Here is a 16,502-nt window from a genome sequence, read left to right as displayed (position 1 = left end):
GTTTTGCTGATGGTTTCCCTTGCTGTGTGCAAGCTTTTTATTTTTGGGTATTCAGTAGTTTATTTCTGCTTTGGTTTCCTTTGCCTGAGGAGTCATATCCCTAAATACATTGCTAAGGGCAATGTCTAAGAGATTATTGGCTGTTTTGTTTTAGGTGTTTCATGGATTCAGGTCTCACATTTAGGTCTTTAATCCATTTTGAGTTTATTTTTTTGTAAAAAATAGAGGATGATTTTAATGAGTTCTTTTGAGATATGAAGTAGATGTCATTTATCTCTCTAATGTTGAAGAGCCAGGATTTTCCATTGTCATTTATCCCCATTGGGTGTTATGCAGTGCTTCTACAGCCTCGACTGTTTCTAAGTTCCTTTCTGCATAGCTAGAACTACCCCTTAACTGTGTGCTTTAAGCTTCTTTTGCTGAATCATTAAGGTATTCCTGAAAATTTACCAAACTTCAGAAGTGTCAGTATGGAATTCTAAAAGTGGTTAAATCTCATTATTTGGTTGACTTTCATTAAGGTATTCCTGAAAATTTACCAAACTTCAGAAGTGTCAGTATGGAATTCTAAAAGTGGTTAAATCTCATTATTTGGTTGGCTTTTCATTTTTTGTTTTCATCGTTACGTGATGCCTGGTTCTAAAATCTTACATCAACTATACTCAAAAAAATATAATTCGGAAAAATCTTATTTAATGTATAATAATGTACTAGGTACATTTATCTTAATTATCCTAGGAATTTTACATAATTAAAATTTTGTTTTAAGTAATTATAAATATTTTTGAAAAAAAAATAGAGCATTAGGGTGGAGAGCAATTAAATATATCTTGAGTATCATTAGTAAGCTGTTCTGATGAGCCTATAAAACATAATACTGGGCAATTTTTAATGATTTTTTTTAAATACTTTTAATTTGACAGCTTGAATTCTTGATTGCTGATTTCTAAAATAAAAAGTAAAAATCACAAATTTCTTATTAAAAATTTTTTTACTCAGGCCAGGATCTGTTGTGCCTACTACTCTGTTTCAAGGAATTAAAACAGTAAATCCAACATTTAGGGGCTATTCTCAGCAGGTAAGTCTTCATTCTTTTATTCTTTCTCATTCATAACATTATCTATTATTATATTATATTATTATAGTTTGCAAATTGCTATTATGCATTGTTGTTTTTGTGTAATCATTTGCATTTTTTCATTTATAGTTTATTTCTCCATTGTTTTAGGATATCACTTCTTGTGTATTTACCAAGAATAATGACCTATTATCATATTTTTAGTTTATATTTTTCCACCATGTAATTTTATATTTTTCTTGAAATTATTAAGTTTTGTGGTGAATAAATATTTCTCTTCTAGTGCTTTTAGCTTCAAAAAAGTTACACATCTAAAGATAAATTTTCACCTGTTTTATTTTCAAAATATTTAATTCTCTACATCTGTCATTTGTTTTGTTTTACAATCTAAATTTCATTTTTCACAAACAGCTAGCTAATTGTACCAAACTATAAATTTAAGAATTTTCTTATATGATTTTTAAAATTTCTTCTTTATTAGTTTTTATGCTTACATTAATATTTTATGGTGTCTATTTCTGGGCTTTCTTTCTTTTTTTTTTTTTAAGATTTTATTTATTTATTCATCAGAGAGAGGCAGAGACACAGGCAGAGGGAGAAGCAGGCTCCATGCGGGGAGCCTGACGTGGGACTGGATTCCGGGTCTCCAGGATCACACCCTGGGCTGAAGGTGGCGCTAAACCGCTGAGCCACCGGGGCTTCCCTATTTCTGGGCTTTCTAATTCATTTCATTGACTTGTGTTTTTTTTTGGAGTAGTACCAATGGCAGCTTCAATTATTGTAACTTTATATATTTTCCTTTAATGTTAACACCTGGCTCTCACATATTTTTCCTTTTCAAAACAATACCTGTTCTGGTGCACTTTTTTTTTTTTTTTTTTTTTTCTGGTGCTCATTCCTGGATCACCAGACATTGATTTAGTAGATGCAAGTTGGGTCTACAAATTTGTATTTTTCTTTTTTTTAAATTGAAGTATAGTTAACACACAATGTTGCATTTGTTTTAGGTGTACAGCATAGTGATTCGACAGTTTTACTTGTCGTAATATGCTCATCCATCACCAATACAGCTACCATTTATCACCCTACAGCACTGTTATGATGCCATTGACTATATTCCCTGTGCTGTACATTTTATCCCTATGATTTATCCATTACATAAATGGAAGCCTATACCTTCCACTCCTCCTCACCCAATTTGCCTATCCCTGTACCCACAAATTTGTATTTTTAAGAAGCAAAGTTGATCAAGAATTTTTCTTTTAGATATAGTACAAGATTGGATGAAACTTTATTTTAAGCCAGAATTATAAATTATTTGAATTTAGGACGTCTCTGAATTCTGATTGTCCTATGAGGCAAATCCATGTTTTCTTTATGCTTTCTCCATTTTCTAAAAATAGCAATACCAAAAGCTGACCTCTAGATCATCTTCAGTTTTTAAATTATTTCTGTTTTATTTACATAATTTTTTAGAACTCACTGCTTCCCATCCCTTCAATGCCTGGTGTTTTTTTTTTTTTTTTTTTTTTTTAATTTTTTTTTTTAATTTATTTATGATAGTCACAGAGAGAGAGAGAGAGGCAGAGGGAGAAGCAGGCTCCATGCACCGGGAGCCCGATGTGGGATTCGATCCCGGGTCTCCAGGATCGCGCCCTGGGCCAAAGGCAGGCGCCAAACCGCTGCGCCACCCAGGGATCCCCAATGCCTGGTGTTTTAATGCTACACATTTAGAAATCAGTTGATAAGCACATTTTGTATATTTTTTCTTAAGTTTCTACAAGCATATATTTTTAATGAAATGGTAATACCTATGTTGCTTATGTATTAGGATGCTCAAGAATTCCTTCGATGTTTAATGGATCTGCTTCATGAAGAATTAAAAGAACAGGTCATGGAAGTTGAGGAAGATCCTCAAACTATAACAACTGAGGAAACCATGGAAGAAGACAAGAGCCAGTCAGATGTAGATTTTCAATCCTGTGAATCTTGTAGCAGCAGTGATAAAGCAGAAAATGAAAATGGCTCTAGAACCTTTTCTGAAGATAATAACGAAACAACAATGTTGATTCAGGATGATGAGAACAATTCCGAAATGTCAAAAGATTGGCAAAAAGAGAAGATGTGCAATAAAATTAATAAAGTAAATTCTGAAGGAGAATTAGATAAAGATAGAGACTCTTTGTCTGAAGCAGTCGACTTGAACAACCAGGAAACTGTCAAAGTACAGATACACAGCAGAGCTTCAGGTGACAATTTAATACCTTGAAAATGGTAGCGTTTCATCCGTAGACAATGTGTGCAAGTTAGCATAATTGTCTTTAAGATTATATTTGTAATTTCACATTTTCTGATTTTTTTGGGGGAAAATTAGCATGGCATATGAGTAAAATAGAACACATTTCTAATTTACATGTTAATGTTCACAATCTGTAATTAGCATAATAAAAACAAAATAGACTAATGAATAACTTTAGCTTAATATTTTGTGTGCAGTATGTCACATATAAATCGCTTTTGAAGAAAGAAGGAATTAAATAGTTGTCACTTTTGGGCTTCAAGCTAGTAGAGTTAGCAATATTTGCATGTGAGTATTAATGTCATTTTATGCAGATGTCTCTTGAGATCCTGGGGAAAAAGGAAAATAACTCAAATTGCAATTTTGTAATCTTACATACTTTTCGATTTAGATTGCTGTCATTGGAATGATACCAGCTAAGAAATATTTGGCATATGTTTTGATGTAGGAATTTAACTATAATGAACTGTGTTGATAGATTATACCATAATACTAGTCAGTGTTTTGAAAAGAGCAAGTGGCCAGATTAAAGATAATTGAGTTAGATTGCTTTGCATTTTACTTTCATTTCTTCAAGACTTAATTTATCTGGCTTAATATGATATCTAGTTTTCTAAAGCACATAAAAAAAAAATGCCAGAAGTTTAAATTATCTGATCTTAAAGTAAGTGGCAGACAAGTAACAAAAAAATTTATCTTCTGTAATTTCTAAAGAATGAAACAACTAAACAATTTATTTAGGTATTTAATAAACCAAAAATCCTTGAGGAAAAGATATTTCCTTGAGTATGGGAATACTAGTGGTTCACCTGTGTACAGTGCATAAATGAGTTCTAATCAGGAAAACATGTTAGATTCCTTAATTATGGTAGCCTTATGTTTAGAAGTTTAGATGTGTTTAGAACTTGGTTAGTCAATAAGTATATGAAATGTCAGTATTGAAAGCATCAGCCTCAGCTGCTGTAGACTGCTGTTCAGGCCTTGCTTGTCAAAAGCCTGATTAAGGGACATAGTTCTTTATTTTTCCAAAGCAGGCTTGTTTTTATACATAGTGACTAAGTGATGACCTAGATCAGGGATCTAAGCTTTTACATGTTACAAAGACCTGATTTAAAAGTGTGACCAAGACCATCTATGGCATAAAAAACTTAAAATCACAGTCCCTTGCTCTGGAATCTCTTATATCCTAGGACTCTAACAGCAAACTCTCAAGATAGCTGTCATGAAGCTTTTATTTTCCTGATTCATAATTACCTTCTTAAAAAGGTCCTTTCCTGATAAAGAACTGTATTTCCTTTTATCACAGTAAGAATAAAATAATTTGTGATTACTTTATGCCTAAATTACTTCTTAGATTTTGATTATAATGTTAGTTTGAGAGAATAACCTTTTATTTTCTCCTACATGGTTTTAAAGTTTTTTAAAAAACTATTATAAATATTAAAAAATACTAAAATAGAACAAAAACAATCCTCTTTGGTTTTATGTTTTCCATGGCTCACTTCCTGAATTGCCTAGGGCAGTAATGTGTTACAGCATTATTCAGATTCCTAGGTGGAAAAATCACTGTTATTTTGCTTAGCAAGGACTTTGTCTATCAGATATTTCACTTGACAGTTATTAATGTGAATTGTGTTCGAAATCTCAAATGAAAAAAACCTTTAAATTAATATTATTTGATAAATGGGATCATTTTAATATTTAAGATAATAATACGAATTTTAAATATTACAGAATATATTACTGATGTCCATTTGAATGACCTGTCTACATCACAGATCTTACCATCAAATGAAGGTGTTAATCCACGATTATCAGCAAGCCCTCCTAAATCAGGCAATTTGTGGCCAGGATTGGCATCCACACACAAAAAAGGTAGAAGTTTCAGTTACTCAGGTTCCTTTGCTTTGATAATTTAAAGTGTTAATTATGAAATATTATTTAGTACTTTAAAATTGACAACATCATTTTATACAACCATGATTTGAAATTTTTGTGTGTGTTGCACAAATTTACATACAGTAGAATTCACTCTTTTGGTGTAGAGTTCTGAATTTTAATACATGCATAGACTATTGTTACCACCACCACAAACAGAATATAGAACAGTTTTTAACATCCCAAGAATTCCCTTATATTACCCTTTTGTAACCTCTCCCTAAACCTTAATTAACCCTTTTGATCTGTTCTCTATTACTATTGTTTTGCCTTTTCTAGAATGTCATATAAATGAAATTATATAGTCTTTTGGAAACAGGCCTTTTTCACTTAGTGTGATGCATTTAAGGTATAGTCATGTTGCACATCTGAATAGTTCCTTATTATTACGTAGTAGTATTTTATTATATGACTACTGTTTATTCATTCACTCTGAAGAACATTTGAATTGTTTCTAGTTTTTGGCAATTATGAATAATGCTGCCATAAACATTTTTGTACAGGTTTCTGTGTGAATATAAGTTTGTCTAGAGTAAACACCTAAAAATGGGGTTATTGGGTTTTACATTGGTTTATGTTTAAAGTTATGGAATTGTTTTCCAGAATAGCTACATAATTTCGCATTCCCACTTGGCTGTGAATGAGAATTCCAGTATTATAAAATGTAAAACTCTAAAACTCTTAGGAAAAAAACATAGGAAGGAGGAAATGTGTTGCTGACCTTGTGTTAGAAAGTTTTTTAAAGACAGTAAAAGCAATATTCTTAAAAGAGAAAATTAATTTCTTTGGCAAAAGATACTATTAAGAGATTGAAAAGACAAGATTGGGAGAAAATACTTGTAAATCGCATATCTGACAAAGGATTTATATCTAGAATATATAAAAAACTCTCAAAACTTAATTATAGAATCCATTCTTCAAATAAAACCTTACTTGGATCCAAAAACAAGTAAAAGCAAAATTAATCAGATTTAAGTCAAGCTAACAAGACTGAACACACCTATTTCATCTTGGTTTCTCTTAGGGATTTTTTTTTTTTAAAGTAATTCTCTGGAATGGTACTTGGACAAATTTTCATTAGCATAGTAAATTATATTGTTAAGGATTCCAGAGAAAAATGCTAAAGGAACTACCTTGATATTTGAAAAAAATGTTTTACACTTGTTTTTCAATCCTAGCTCAATCTGCATCATCTCCAAAGAGAAAAAAACAGCATAAGAAATACCGAAGTGTTATTTCAGACATTTTTGATGGAACAATTATTAGTTCAGTGCAGTGTCTGACTTGTGACAGGGTGAGTATGAGGGAGTTATAATACATAGGGAATTTCTGTCAAATAATCTTTTAAAACAAAAAAACCTGACGAATGGAATGAAAAGTTTAATATTTTCTCCTTGCTGCTGATGGTTATACATGTATTTCTTGTGTTTACATTAGTATAAATTAATTCTAGGAGTAAAATTTGTTTTTTTGGAGGCAATAGGCAATATCATTTTGAAAGGATGGATCTTGGCCTGTCATTAGACAGGCATGCATCTACAGCAAGAAATAACTCAGTTCTTCATCTCTGGTCAGATATAAAGGTGATGTGTTGCTCAGCAACAGTAAGTGATAACACATGCATATTCTCTCAAGGCTGGCAAAATTAATATGCTGGGAAACTGTTGCTATTCACAGCCATAAGGCTGTGAATGTATCTTCTACATTTGGTGGTATGGCTTATAAATATTTTCTTATGTTAAGATTAGTGCTCAGATAATGAAGGTAATGTCAGATTCATACACATGAGCATAAATTAAAACATGAGTTCTTTTATCATATCTCTAAATCTCAGAATTAAGGAATATACAATGACTTCTCTCAAAAAAACCCTCAAAAACAAGTTTTCAATTATTGTATTAGGTTCTTAAGTCGAATCACAGGGCTTTCAATAGGATCACTTTCATGTACGCTCTTTGGGTACCAAATATTTAAATGGGATCATCCTAAAATGTTTTCAGCTATTTAAAAATTACATGATAGGTTTTACATCTTTTTTGAAAAAATTTTAAAAACTATCATGAGAGATCATTTCCAAAAATAAATGCAGTAGTAGTGCTTAAGAGTCTGATACTGAGTCTATAGTGTCTGGATATATATCTCTATGCCACAGTGTCCTTGACTGATGGGGATGTTGGTAGTCACCTCATAAGGCTTCTGCAAAGATTAAATTTAGAACAGCACCTGGTACAGAGCAAGTACTTTTGCTATTGCCATTACTATGTTAATGAGTTTTTCATTTTTTGCCTATGAATTGCTTTGCACAGTCTAAGATTTGTTCTCATAAATGTTTGTGTTGAAGTATTTTCATTCCACTTTAAATATGAAACAATTTTAGGTATCTGTAACCCTCGAGACCTTTCAAGATCTGTCCTTGCCGATTCCTGGCAAGGAAGACCTTGCTAAGCTGCATTCATCCAGTCACCCAACTTCTATAGTCAAAGCAGGATCATGTGGCGAAGCATATGCTCCCCAAGGGTGGATAGCTTTTTTCATGGAATATGTGAAGAGGTACGTATGCATTTTCTTTGTATTAATCAATTGTTAAAACTGCTGTTTCTGCTCTACTGGCAGAACACTTGCTTTTTTTTTTTCTGTCAATAATGTTTCAGGTTTGTTGTCTCATGTGTTCCTAGCTGGTTTTGGGGTCCAATAGTAACCTTGCAAGATTGTCTTGCTGCCTTCTTCGCCAGAGATGAACTAAAAGGTAAGAAATATGAAACAGTTTTCATCTATGGCTAAATTCTTGTGAGTGATCTAAAATACTAGTGGGACTAAATAGAAGACGTATTTATAAAAGCCAAGGTTTAAGGTGGCTTACACAGTACCTGCCCGTAACAGCATAGTTACCAGTATCTCCCATGGTAACGTAAGGAACATAAATCATATCCTGAAATAGTTTATACAGATTTCTGGAGTATAAGACAATATGGTAAGTGAGGTGCCTTAAAACTGCTCTGGGATTCAAAGAAGGGAAAATTCGACCCTTATAAAAGAATTGTATATGTGGAGTACTCTGCATTCCTCTATAATATTTAAGATATGCCAGTGTTTTTGTGTGTTCATCATCTTGCTAGGATATATAACAGTCAGTAAAGTTTGTTGAGTGAATAAATGCAAAGGATGGAATTTGAGGGGATCCCTGGGTGGCTCAGCGGTTTGGCACCTGCCTTTGGCCCAGGGCGCGATCCTGGAGACCCGGGATCGAGGTCCGCGTCGGGTTCCCGGCATGGAGCCTGCATCTCTCTCTGCCTGTATCTCTGCCTCTCTCTCTCTCTCTATCATGAATAAATAAATAAAATCTTAAAAAAAAAAAAAAGGATGGAATTTGAGATAGGCCTTCAAGACTGAAAAGAGAAAGAGGTGAGGATATTTTAGGCAAGGTAAACATCACGAGCTGACTCTTGAGCAGAAACTAAAAATGTGAGCCTTGTATTACTGTGCTGCAAAATCAGCATGTGGCAAACCCCAAGAATTGCAGAACCAAAAGAAAATAACTTACTTTTACTTGAGAGGAATGACTGGGTCTGTTCTATTTCCAGGTGACAATATGTACAGTTGTGAAAAATGCAAAAAGTAAGTGTCATTGACCATGTTTTGAATCATACATTTTGTATCATAAATGGTATTTTTCTCGGTTGTTTGAATTGGGTATGTGAAGCTAATTTTGCACCTTATTTAAAAAAATGAAGGCTAGTAAACTTTGTCCCTAGTAAAAATAGGTCGTCGTATAAAACAAATTTTAGGTAAAAGTTTGACAAATTTAACAGGCTTATCTAAGAAGTGAAAGTTTATATATGTATTTTGAGATATAAAATAACTGTAATTCTACATAAACATTTTCTAAATATGGTATAAAAGATATACTAGGGTGTATAACATATATTTTCATTATATAAGTTTTGCCATCATATAAGGTAGTGTTCTCTTCTGAATTACCGTGTTAACAGACTAGACCAGGAAGTCAAAGTGACCATAAAGGTACATAGTTTCAACTCTGTATAAAATTCAGAAAGGTTATAGCAACTTTGATGTTACCTGTTGTATGATGGGAGAATAGGTTAAGAAGAGGATAGTATTATTTCTTTGCATCTGCTAGATGCCTTTTAAATGTCTTATAATAAATTCAAGCTTTTAAGGCCTCTTGGTGGTAAGTTAGAAAAGAAAAATAGCTGGAGAATTGAAGGCAGATATGTTTGTGTGAACTGGGAAATTTTTCTGAATCTCTCTAGTAGAAAAATAATGGTGTCCTAATAACTAGAACCTTCATAATAACAAACATCTGTCTGGTTAGCAATAACTCCAGGAAAGGTTGATCTGTAACTATTGGTTCTCATAACAAAGAGGAATGGTATATTGTTTGGTCCATGAGGATGAAAAGTTATTTTGTACAAGAAAAAAACACCTCTAATAAATTGAGAAGTATTTATTTGTCCTGAGAGCTGTAGCTAATAGCTGAAGAGGGAGTTGGCCTGGAGGGGGAACTTTCCTTGAAAAGCAATATTAACTAGGAAAAAGATAATAGTGAAGATGGAAAAGAACCTTGCATCTGCCCCAAATCCACAGTATATATCTGTCAACTGTACATTAATACTGATCATTAAAAATAGCCATTCTTGAACTCAAGTTACGTGTTTCCACATACAAGAATAAGGGTTATTTTGCCAGAGTGGGAGTGAGGAGAGGGCGGAAGGGGTGAAGAGGGTCAAAAGGTACAGATTTCTAAGGTTGATGGAAAATAAACAGTTTCTAAAAAAAAAAAAAAAAAGGGTACAGATTTCAGTTACAATCTAAGTCATGGAGATGTAATGTGCACCATAGTGACTATAGTTAATAATACTGTATTTCATATTTGAAAATTTTTAAGAGGGTAGATCTTAAAAGTTTTCATTCATTATAAGAAAAAAAATTTGTGGCTATGTATGGTGGTGATAACTAAAATTATTGTAGTGATCATTTTACAATGTATACAAATACTGAATCCTATTGTACACTTGAAAGTAATACAGTGTTACATGTTAATTATACCTCAATTAAAAATAATACTAAAATTTAAAGAATAAAGGTTATATATTTTTTAAAAAGAATAAAAGTTACAGGGGCACTCCGCTGGCTCAGTTGGTGGAGCATGCAACTCTTGACCTTGAGGTTGTGAATTCAGCCCCATGCTGGGTATAGAGATTACATAAAAACAACAACAACAACAAAATCTAAAAAAAAAGAAAAAGAAAAGAATAAATGTTATAATACACTGACCAGGACGGCCCACGTGGCTCAGTGGTTTAACACTGCCTTTAGCCCAGGGCCTGATCCTTGAGATCCAGGATCGAGTCCCACATTGGGCTCCCTACATGGAGCCTGCTTCTCCCTCTGCCTGTGTCTCTGCCTGTGTCTCTCTCTCTGTGTCTTTCATACATAAATAAAATCTTTAAAAAATATAATAATAATACACTGACCTGACCAAACAATTTATAAAATTGAGATTTTATTTTACCCAGTTTTACTTGATATCTGAATGTTATAAAGACACAGTCAGACCATAACAGCATTTTTTTTTAAGATTTTATTTATTTATTCATGAGAGACACAGAAAGAGGCAGAGACACAGGCAGAGGGAGAAGCAGCCTCCATGCAAGGATCCTGATGTGAGATCCAATCCCGGATCCTGGGATCACGCCCTGAGCCAAAGGCTGATGCCCAACCGCTGAGCCACCCAGGTGTCCCAGCATATTTGTTTAAAAAAAAGATTAAAAAAAAAAATAATTTTTATCAAATAATTAACAACTCCCTAAATTTTTATTACTGATATCTTAGTTTAAATATATCTTTTTTAAAGTAAGGGGTTCCACTGTTTCATTAGTATATATTTTTAAATGGTAGCATATCATTTAGCAGTGAGCATTTTTTGTCCTTGTGTTTTCTAGAAGATTCTGCTACATACTTAAAAATACCAGGGGTGCCTGGGTGTCTCAAGTCGGTTGAGCATCTGGATCTTGAGGTCAGGGTCATGAGTTCAAGTCCTGCGTGGGGCTCCACACTGGGCATGGAGCCTACTTAAAAAAGAAAAAACTAAACTAAACTAAAACCTTTGTGGATTCATATGGGAAACGGGTTTACTTAAATTTGTTTTTTCTCTTTCTCCTCAGGTTAAGGAATGGAGTAAAGTTTTGTAAAGTACAAAAATTTCCTGAGGTATGGACTTTATTATTAATTGGGTTTATTTTGTGTTGTAGGAACAGGAAACAGTAACATAATACCTTGTTAGCATAGTTTTTTTTTTTTTTTCTTGTTAGCATAGTTGAAGAATGGAGTGATTCCATTGACCAGGGTCTGTGTTTATACCCTATTAGAATTATCCATTTTTAAGATACTAGGTTACATACCAACTAGGTACACTTATCTGTAAAACTGTTGAACACAGTTTAATCAGACATTGTAGGATCTTGAAGGTATAAAATATAAAATTAGAAAAGCTAGGAGTTGTGAACGTAGGAAGAATCAGGTTTTACCGTTTCTACACTTTAATGTCTCTGGAATCAGGTTATAATAATTGCATGGAATGTTTAACCTTGACACTTAATTCAATATCTAGATTTAATAGACTCCTTTATCTAGCATACAAAACAACAGAATTTTAAATTCTCTTTTAGATTTTATGCATACATCTTAAAAGATTCAGACATGAACTGATGTTTTCCACCAAAATCAGTACCCATGTTTCATTTCCGCTGGAAGGTCTGGATCTTCAGCCATTTCTTGCTAAAGATAGTCCAGCTCAAATTGTTACTTATGACCTTCTGTCAGTCATTTGTCATCATGGAACTGCAAGTAGTAAGTATATAGGTCTCACATATGTCTAGATGAAAAAAAAAAAGTAACTATCTGAATTGATTTCTTAAATAAAATTTGATTAAATAAAAATATAAAAATAGACATATTTAATTTTGGTTGTTAAAAACAGAAAATTTCGGGAAATTGAGTAATTTTGCTACAAAGTTGAAATATTGGAAATTATATTTTGTATAAAATTTAATAAGGATTTTAACACATTTTTTGCACTTTTAAAAAATTATATTTTTGTCCTTATTTTCATTTCAAGTGGTGGTGAGGATATACACTGGAAAAAAATATGAGCATAGTTCTCTGCTAGGAACTGAGGATTCAAAAAGTACTTTAATTCTTGGAGCACCTGGGTGGCTTATTCGTTTAGGCATCTGACTTTGGCTCAGGTCATGATCTCAGGGTCCTGAGATCGAGCCCCTTGTCAGGCTCCCCACTCAGTGGGAACTCTGCCCCTTCTCTGCTTGTGCTCTTTCTCTCCACCCTCTCTCCCAAATAAATAAATAAATAAAATCTTTAAAAATAAAGAAGTACTCTAATTCTTGTGTTTAACTTTGTGTTACTGAAATTATTTAAATTTTTTCAATTCAAATTCAGGTGGACACTATATTGCCTACTGCCGAAATAATTTAAATAATCTCTGGTATGAATTCGATGATCAAAGTGTTACTGAAGTTTCAGAATCTACTGTACAAAATGCAGAAGCTTATGTTCTTTTTTATAGGTAAGGAAGTAATTCTCACAGGCTAGTTTGACAAATACGGAAGAACATCTCAGTTTCGGGGTTATAACTTTTAAGACTTAAAAATGTATTGCTGAGTAAAGATTAGAAACTGTTTTACTCTCATTTTATTTTGTGAGTAAAGTGCAAGGTTGCATGCAGAATGATCTTTTCTTAGGAAAATGTTAAATCATTGAGTTGAAGGGCAAAGGAATAGATCTTGCTTTAGAAAAAAGATTGGTTTTGATAAATTAGGTGCTGGCAGTAGGAGTAAAGTGCCAGATTTTCTCCTAAAATAGCTAATAAAGAAGGTATTACTATACAAATGGATGTTTGATATTTTTCAGTATCTTGTAAAAGATTAAATACTAGCTACTGAAAGAAGAAAACATTATTTAGATCTTACTAGCAAATATTTGAGTGCCTACTGTGTACCCGTAGTTAGGTGGATACCAGTAGTTACCATACACGGTTGCTCTTTAGGGGTATATAATGTAATTAAGGGGTGATACAGCATTTATTTCTCTTAAATAATTCCCAGGCCTAATAAGATTCATAATGTTACATAGTCTGATGGAGTAAAATGCATATTAAGCTTAATGAATTGTTGTCCTTAACAGGAAAAGCAGTGAAGAGGCACAAAAAGAGAGACGAAGGATATCCAATTTATTGAACATAATGGAACCAAGTCTCCTTCAGTTTTATATTTCTCGACAGTGGCTAAATAAATTTAAGACCTTTGCTGAACCTGGCCCTATTTCAAATAATGATTTTCTCTGTATTCATGGAGGTAAGAAATTTTGTAATGGAAAGTAGTGGTAGGGGTTTGCTGTTAAAATAACTTCCACATTAGGAAGAGCCCAGAGTTTTTCTCTTCCCCTTATTTCTCTTTTCTTCATCTACAACAGTCTAACTAAATGTGTTTAATTTTATAGTTCCAGAAATTGGCTTTGTTTTGATTTATAGGCAGTCTGTAGCCTCTTCATAGAAGAGATATTCGTTGAGTACTTATTCCAAACCCTGTGCTAGGCCCCAAAAATACCAAAGATACTATTTCTGTTCTCTTAACTCTTAATTTCATAGTAAGACAGATATATACACAGCCAGTTATGGTACAGTGAGCACTTCTATAATGGATTATTTTTCTTGGCTGAGAGGCATTCAGCTGCCAACTATATCCATGATTCTTATCCGTTTGTCTAAATTAATAGGTGGCGCTTTCCCTAAGTAAGTAAATATACTTGGAATTTAACAAAAAAAAGCCTCATAGAGTTACTTGCTATATTTAACTTAAGCCTTTGGTGATCAGCTATGTCCATGTTTGTACACATGATAAATAACACCTTAGTGTAACACCTTGATTAAATTTCATGATTGAATACTCAGTATTCTTATAATGAACTATTTTTGTAGTGAAACCATATAAATAGTAGGAATATCCTGTAGTAGAGAAACCTAAACCTTGAAATGTTTCTGTAAGTGAATTTCTCTGTTTGCCCACTTGAACTACTAAAATAAGGCTCTTCCAGTTCTGAATCTCCCCATGAACTTTTAATGGTATTTATCTTGACTGCCTTTTATTATTGGTAGGTATATAAGTGCCTTATTTCTTTTGCTAGCTCAAGCTTCATGAAGGAAAGATTCTCTTATTTTTCTTTGATTTCTCTCACTACATAGTCAAACTTTAGTAAAGATTTACATAAGTTATTTGAAGATCTTGGTTAGGTGATTTTTCTCTGTTTCAAGAAATATGTTCATTTTTAGTAATGTAATCACCAGGGATGCCTGGGTGGCTCAGCGGTTGGGCATCTGCCTTCAGCTCAGGCTGTGATCCTGGAGTCCCAGGATCGAGTCCCACATCGGGCTCTCTGCATGGAGCCTGCTTCTCCCTCTGCCTGTGTCTCTGCCTCTCTCTCCCTGTCTCTGTGTCTCATGAATGAATATATAAAATCTTTAAAAAAAAAAAAAAAGAATGTAATCACCAGAAATGCTAATACTTAATTTTTAAGACTAATGATTTAAAAATGCCAGTGATTAATTAGTTTAAAAATGAGTTGAACCTTTGAAAGTTGTATAAGGCAGTTTAAGACTGAGACACACCCATCTGAACTTTTTTAGGTGTTCCTCCACGAAAAGCTGGTTATATTGAAGATCTGGTTTTGATGCTGCCTCAGAACATTTGGGATAACCTATATAGCAGGTTTGTTTTTTTAAATTAGACAATGTGGTATTGTGAAAATCAGTTGGTGAAACTCGTTAAAAAGGAATTGTATCATTTTATATATGTTCCTTGTGCTTTATGTTGCTTATGTAGAAAATCCTGTTTTCCATCGTGAAATTTGAAGAGGAAGACTTTGTAGTTAATGTGGCTCTAGTTTGGATAATGTAATTCTAACTTTTATGTTTCAGTTATCTGTATCTGGAAAAGCATATGGTGATATTTAACTCTGAAATTTTATAGTTTTAAATTTTATTTTAAAACATTTCATTTATAATTTCATTTATAATTACTCTGTTTTCTTAGTTAAATATTGAAAATAATTCATTCCATGAATTCTTGAGAGGCCAGGGAAAGCCTCTTTCTGATTAAAACTTATAATGACTATGGCTCCACTGAACTAAGATTTATATGTTGTACTGTACTTTTTGAAAGCCACTTCCTTTACTTTGTGTTGTTGCCTTTAACATATTTAGTAGCAGAAATAGCTGTAAGGGAAAGTTTAAATATAAAGCAAGTTAGTCAATAAATTGAGTCATTGACTCTGATAAACATAAATCAAGTTATAATCCTGCGATTTTTTTACATTAGTTTAATTATGACAGATTTTTTTGTGGGGATTTATTATTTACTAGCTATTTAGACATTGACTAAAAGTTGGAGACAAATTTCCTAGAACATCAGCTTTCTTCAACATTATCATAATTATTAAATTCTTCATGCTTTAGGTATGGAGGAGGACCAGCTGTCAACCATCTGTACATTTGTCACACTTGCCAAATTGAGGCGGAGAAAATTGAAAAAAGAAGAAAAACTGAATTGGAAATTTTTATTCGGGTAAAAGTGATGCTTTTTGAATTGTAAATATGATCTAGGATAAAGAACTTACAATTAGCAGAACTATTATTATGTTAACTCTATTAAGGAACTGGTTAGATGAAAGAGTTGTAATAGATTTTTTAAGTGTTCTGGATGTATAACAGGTCACAAATTCTAGTGAGTTAAGTTCTCCTTTTGTGGGGTTTTATTTTCATGGTTGGTAATAAATTTTGTTTTATGGATTGGCACTGGAAAGAAATCTCCTATTGAAATGGTAAAGTATAGGTTTCCTTTAGTTAGTGTTTTTCTTAAAGCATCTACCCAGACTGCATTCTGTACTTCCATCTTTTTGTGAAATATAATACTGTTTTGTGAGACTGTCTATACTTACAAATATACCCCTCAAAATGAGTATCTTGCATTCCTTGATTGCAAGCAATAGGCTGAAAGTGGTCACACAGTCAATAGGAAGAGCTAATAAACAACTAGGCTTTTCTTGTTTCTTTGCTGTTTTTTTGTTGTTTTTTTCTTTTTTTTTTTTTTTTTTTAG

General features: G+C 32.8%; 1 protein-coding gene across 4 annotated transcripts in view; it reads left to right on the top strand.

The window, feature by feature from the left end:
• The window catches only part of USP33 (ubiquitin specific peptidase 33), a 52,945-nt gene that overhangs the window by 29,925 nt on the left and 6,518 nt on the right, over positions 1–16,502 (top strand). For 2 of the 4 annotated variants that reach the window (XM_072834132.1, XM_072834130.1), the window contains exons 9-21: positions 1,000–1,078; positions 2,910–3,327; positions 5,112–5,252; positions 6,494–6,609; positions 7,693–7,865; positions 7,967–8,061; positions 8,897–8,930; positions 11,501–11,546; positions 12,005–12,185; positions 12,792–12,918; positions 13,536–13,705; positions 15,034–15,115; positions 15,862–15,970. In XM_072834132.1, coding sequence (XP_072690233.1) covers positions 1,000–1,078; positions 2,910–3,327; positions 5,112–5,252; positions 6,494–6,609; positions 7,693–7,865; positions 7,967–8,061; positions 8,897–8,930; positions 11,501–11,546; positions 12,005–12,185; positions 12,792–12,918; positions 13,536–13,705; positions 15,034–15,115; positions 15,862–15,970 — 1,771 coding nt within the window. The remainder of the gene's footprint in view (positions 1–999; positions 1,079–2,909; positions 3,328–5,111; positions 5,253–6,493; positions 6,610–7,692; positions 7,866–7,966; positions 8,062–8,896; positions 8,931–11,500; positions 11,547–12,004; positions 12,186–12,791; positions 12,919–13,535; positions 13,706–15,033; positions 15,116–15,861; positions 15,971–16,502) is intronic. The other 2 variants (XM_072834129.1, XM_072834131.1) reach the window with 1 other exon arrangement.

Source organism: Canis lupus, chromosome 8, assembly GCF_048164855.1.
Source record: "Canis lupus baileyi chromosome 8, mCanLup2.hap1, whole genome shotgun sequence".
NCBI lineage: Eukaryota > Metazoa > Chordata > Mammalia > Carnivora > Canidae > Canis > Canis lupus.
This window is presented reverse-complemented; position numbering and strand designations above follow the sequence as displayed.